This window comes from Lathyrus oleraceus, chromosome 1 (assembly GCF_024323335.1).
Source record: "Lathyrus oleraceus cultivar Zhongwan6 chromosome 1, CAAS_Psat_ZW6_1.0, whole genome shotgun sequence".
Lineage (NCBI taxonomy): Eukaryota > Viridiplantae > Streptophyta > Magnoliopsida > Fabales > Fabaceae > Lathyrus > Lathyrus oleraceus.
The window spans coordinates 359,357,473-359,361,392 of record NC_066579.1 but is presented as its reverse complement, the minus strand read 5'-3'; the positions used below and the strand labels follow the sequence as shown (position 1 = coordinate 359,361,392).

The window sequence follows — 3,920 nt, the reverse complement described above, 5'->3', positions numbered from 1 at the left end:
TTCTATTTATCCAAAGGAATGGTTAGAAAGCGAACAAAAACCTAAAAGTTTTATCGAATCAAAAACTAGTAAAAATGTCAGAGATCTGGGTAAGGGGGTTGGTTATGCAATGGGAAGGTATTACGCACCCAAAGCATCCTAGGTACTCCTAGGGAGCCCTTTTCACATTTGTTGCAAAGGTTGTTGTTTTTTTTATGAAAAATTTATTTGTGCAAACATGATTGAAGGGATGAGAAAAGCGTGTATGTTTATCTAATGTACTACTTACTAAAAGAAGGGTCAAAAGAAAATTACTCGCACGGACGTCGCATCCACTGCATACGTATCTCATCTGAATCTGAGAATCAGAGTCTTCGTAGCTCGGCTACCTATGGGTTAAAGAGGAGTGTGCTCGCTAACACATAGCGTCTTATGCCTACGTATCTCATCTGGGATGAAAATCAGAGCAAAACGTAGTTCGACCACCTATGGGGTAAGGGTTGTGTTTTGGGGTGAACGACGTTACTACGCAATCTACCGGATGCTCGACCTTTAGAGACTTACTCGCCTGTAGTAGAAGGAGATAACGTGTTCTTAGGAGAAGAAAAATCAATGAGTTTGGGGTGTTTAGGGATGCTCATGCAAAAAGGCAGTCCTAGATGAAGGAACCGCGCTACCTTAAATGACATGCCACGAGAGGCTATATGAAACCTAAGAAATCGGTAACATGCGGGAAAAGTAAAGGGATCGAGAGATCTACCGTACGGATAAAGATCCGAAGTAACAGCAATTAGATAAATAAAAAACCCAAAGACTCTTCCAAGCTAAACACCATCAAAGAAAGTGAGTCAGTACATGTAATCGGAATAAACCTCCAGGTGGTATCCCACAAATAAAGTGGAACACCAGGCAAGCCATCTCTGCAAGAGTCATATGAGCCCTCACAAAACAAAACTCAACAAACAGGTTAGAGAAACAAGATAGGGTAATCAAGAGTTGCCCTCAAATCAAAATGTAACCACATGAATCATGCCATTAAAATTCACAAAAAGCAACCAAGGGTAGGAGGCCTAAACCTCTTATCAAACACATGCATCAAAAGGGTATCAAATTCACCCATAATACCTCATACACTCAGAGCATTCAAATTAAAAGCATAAAGTAGTGGGAATAAGGCAAACCTGACTAGAGAGGTCGAATGAAATTGAATTGCCCGGTTGGGTTTGCAAAGCAATCTGAGGGTTTATATGAGAGGGAATTGGTTCTTTGCCGATGAGTTCCCTTCAGTCTCTGGAGGTTGCTCTGAACTCTGTTGGTTCTTCTCTCACTATCTTTTTCCTCAGCCAGGGTAATAGGAATAGAATCCTTTTGTTTCACTGAAACTCTGAATTTATAACCTGATTTTTGTGGACCTGTGGGCTCAAATGAGAGAGGCTCAAGTCCATAAATTTTATGTTATATTTTTTTTATTTTTTTATTTTTTTATTTTGTTTTTTTGTTTTTTTTTTAAAACACGTGGGCTTCGCCTAACGAGCATGGCAGTTCATGAACAAACTTTTGCTCCTTCAGGATTAACGTTTTGACTGACGAATAGACCCCATTTGAACCTGTTGGAAGTATCTCAAGCCATTCCCTTGTGTTGACTGATCATCTAAATAGAACCCACAAAGTGTCTTGGATGATACTCAAGCTTCAAACAAAAGATGTTAGTGACACATTTTTGTGCTTTTGGTTAGTAAGAGAAACAATGATGTATAATTCAAGCATGCTTGGTGATCTCAAACCAATCACAAGGAGTCCCACCCAAAGGCAAAGGGAACCAAGATACTAAAGATCCTTGAGGCAATGCAAATGCAATGTTATGATGCCATGAGGGATCTTAGGGTCAAAATTGGGGTCTTACACTACCAAGTTCTCCTCAATGGTAACCTGGCCAAATATTTTTCGCAAAGAGGGGCCTCCGTCAAGGAGACCCTCTCTCCTCTTACCTATTTGTTATTGTGCAGATGTTCTATCGGGGCTACTGAAGAGGAAGGTCATGGTTGGTAGTATATATGGGATTCAGGTGGCGTGGAGAACTCCTAGTATCTCTCATTTGTTCTTCGCAGATAGCAGCTTATTATTTTTTAAAGTCAATTTGTTGTAAGTTGGGAAAGTGATGGATATTCTCTCAACTTAATTCTTCGGGACATATGGTGAATCTTGACAAGTCGCAAGCCTCTTTTAGTCGAAACATGCGGGATGAAGTCAAAGATATGATCTGTAGCTGGATGGGAGAAAAAACGGTTATTGATCACTCAAGATATCTAGGTCTACCAGTTGTCCTTGGAAGATCAAAAAAGGAAGTGTTCTCATTTGTTGTTGAGCGCAATTGGAAGAGGATGAAAGGTTGGAAGGAGGGTTTCTTATCAAAGGCAAGAAAAGAGGTTCTAATTAAAGTAGTGGCACAAGCTATCCCGAGTTATATCATGAGTAGCTTTAAACATCCTAAAGGTGTATGTTCAGAGATTGAAAGGCTTATGGCAAGATTCTGGTGGGGAGCTAAAGAAGGGGAGAGGAAAGTTCACTGGATGTCGTGGGACAAGCTTTCTGATGCCAAACATATTATAGGAATGGGCTTTAGAGGTGTCGTAGATTTCAATCTGAGCCTTCTAGAGAAACAAATTTGGCGCCTACAAAGCAAAGAATCTTCTCTGCTCTATAAGGTTTGGAAAAGTATGTGCTACCTAAACTGTTCAGTCTGTGAGGCTCGTTTGGGGCAAGCTCCTAGTTTTTCTTGGCGTAGTGTCTGGAGCTCTAAAGAGTTGGTCATAAAGGGTTCGAGATGGAGGATTGGAGATGGTAAGAAAGTTTATATTTGGGATGACAAATGGTTGCCATAAAACCAAGGTTTTAAAGTTCTTTGTGGTCCTATAGGGTTGTTCAAAGACGCAAGAGTTGAGAAGTTGATTGACCATGACCTTTGTAGGTGGAATCTGAGATTGGTTAACCTCTGATTCAGTTTGACAGAAGCTAAACAAGTGTGCAACAAACTTTTGTCTATTAGGAGGCCCGAAGATAATCTGATTTGGCATTTTGAGAAGGATGAGAGGTTGCTATGATGGTTGTCCCTTCGAGGAGATCTTTTTATTGCTTGTGGAAGAAAGTGTGGAAAGCTCTAGTGCAGATAAGAATTAGGAACTTCATATGGCGTTTAGGGAAAAATATCCTTCCAATAAGGTGTAATTTGGAGAGGAAAGGTTTGTGTCTTGACAATCTTTTCCCATTCTGTCAACAACGGCCTAAACCCGCATCTCATCTTTTTCTTACTGCAATTTCACGAAAGTTGTGAGGTTTGTGTCCCCTTTGAGGCATCGAGTACCAGATACTTTGTACTTTCTCAAATGGTTGGAAATTGGGCTAGACATGGCAGAACCCTTCTCAGTCTAACTATTTTGCACAACTTTATGGTCAATTTGGAACGTTAGGAATCAAAGGGTGTTCAAGAATGATCTTTCTGGCCCTGAGGTGATTGCAGGCAGTAGTGGAGCAGGTCGCGGAGCATAACCGTGTGAATCCGGGCCTGAAATTCATGAAGAAGTTGGTTGTCAGTGCAGACACAACTTGGTGTGATAGGGGTTTTCATTCCATATAGGTGGATACAGGTAACTTTCTTGGCGGAGTGATGTCGATGGGTTGCGTAAGGAATCATGACAGGAATGTGGTTTGGGCCACTTGTAAAAGATTGGTGTCTTCCGTTAATGCTAGTATGGTTGAAGCATTTGTGATAAGATGGGGACTACAGCTGGCCCAGGAGTTAAAGTTGGATAGGATTCTTGTTCACTCAGGCGCCCTTAGTGTGGCTGGTTGTATTCATGGTGTAACACCCTTCTACCCAAACGACATATTTAAATAGATTATCAGAGTACAACATGTAGAAGAGTGTACATTACTTACAACAT

At 40.9% G+C, this 3,920-nt stretch overlaps 1 protein-coding gene across 1 annotated transcript; it reads left to right on the top strand.

The window, feature by feature from the left end:
* Positions 1-2,213: 2,213 nt before the first annotated feature.
* On the top strand, positions 2,214-2,861 carry LOC127106837 (uncharacterized mitochondrial protein AtMg00310-like). The gene has a single exon (XM_051044143.1). The coding sequence runs from the start codon at positions 2,214-2,216 to the stop codon at positions 2,859-2,861; it is 648 nt and encodes a 215-aa protein (XP_050900100.1).
* Positions 2,862-3,920: the final 1,059 nt, after the last annotated feature.

What these genes read in the sequence shown, in the direction of transcription:
- LOC127106837 (XM_051044143.1), top strand. Translation starts at nt 2,214, where the DNA reads ATGCGGGATGAAGTCAAAGATATGATCTGTAGCTGGATGGGAGAAAAA.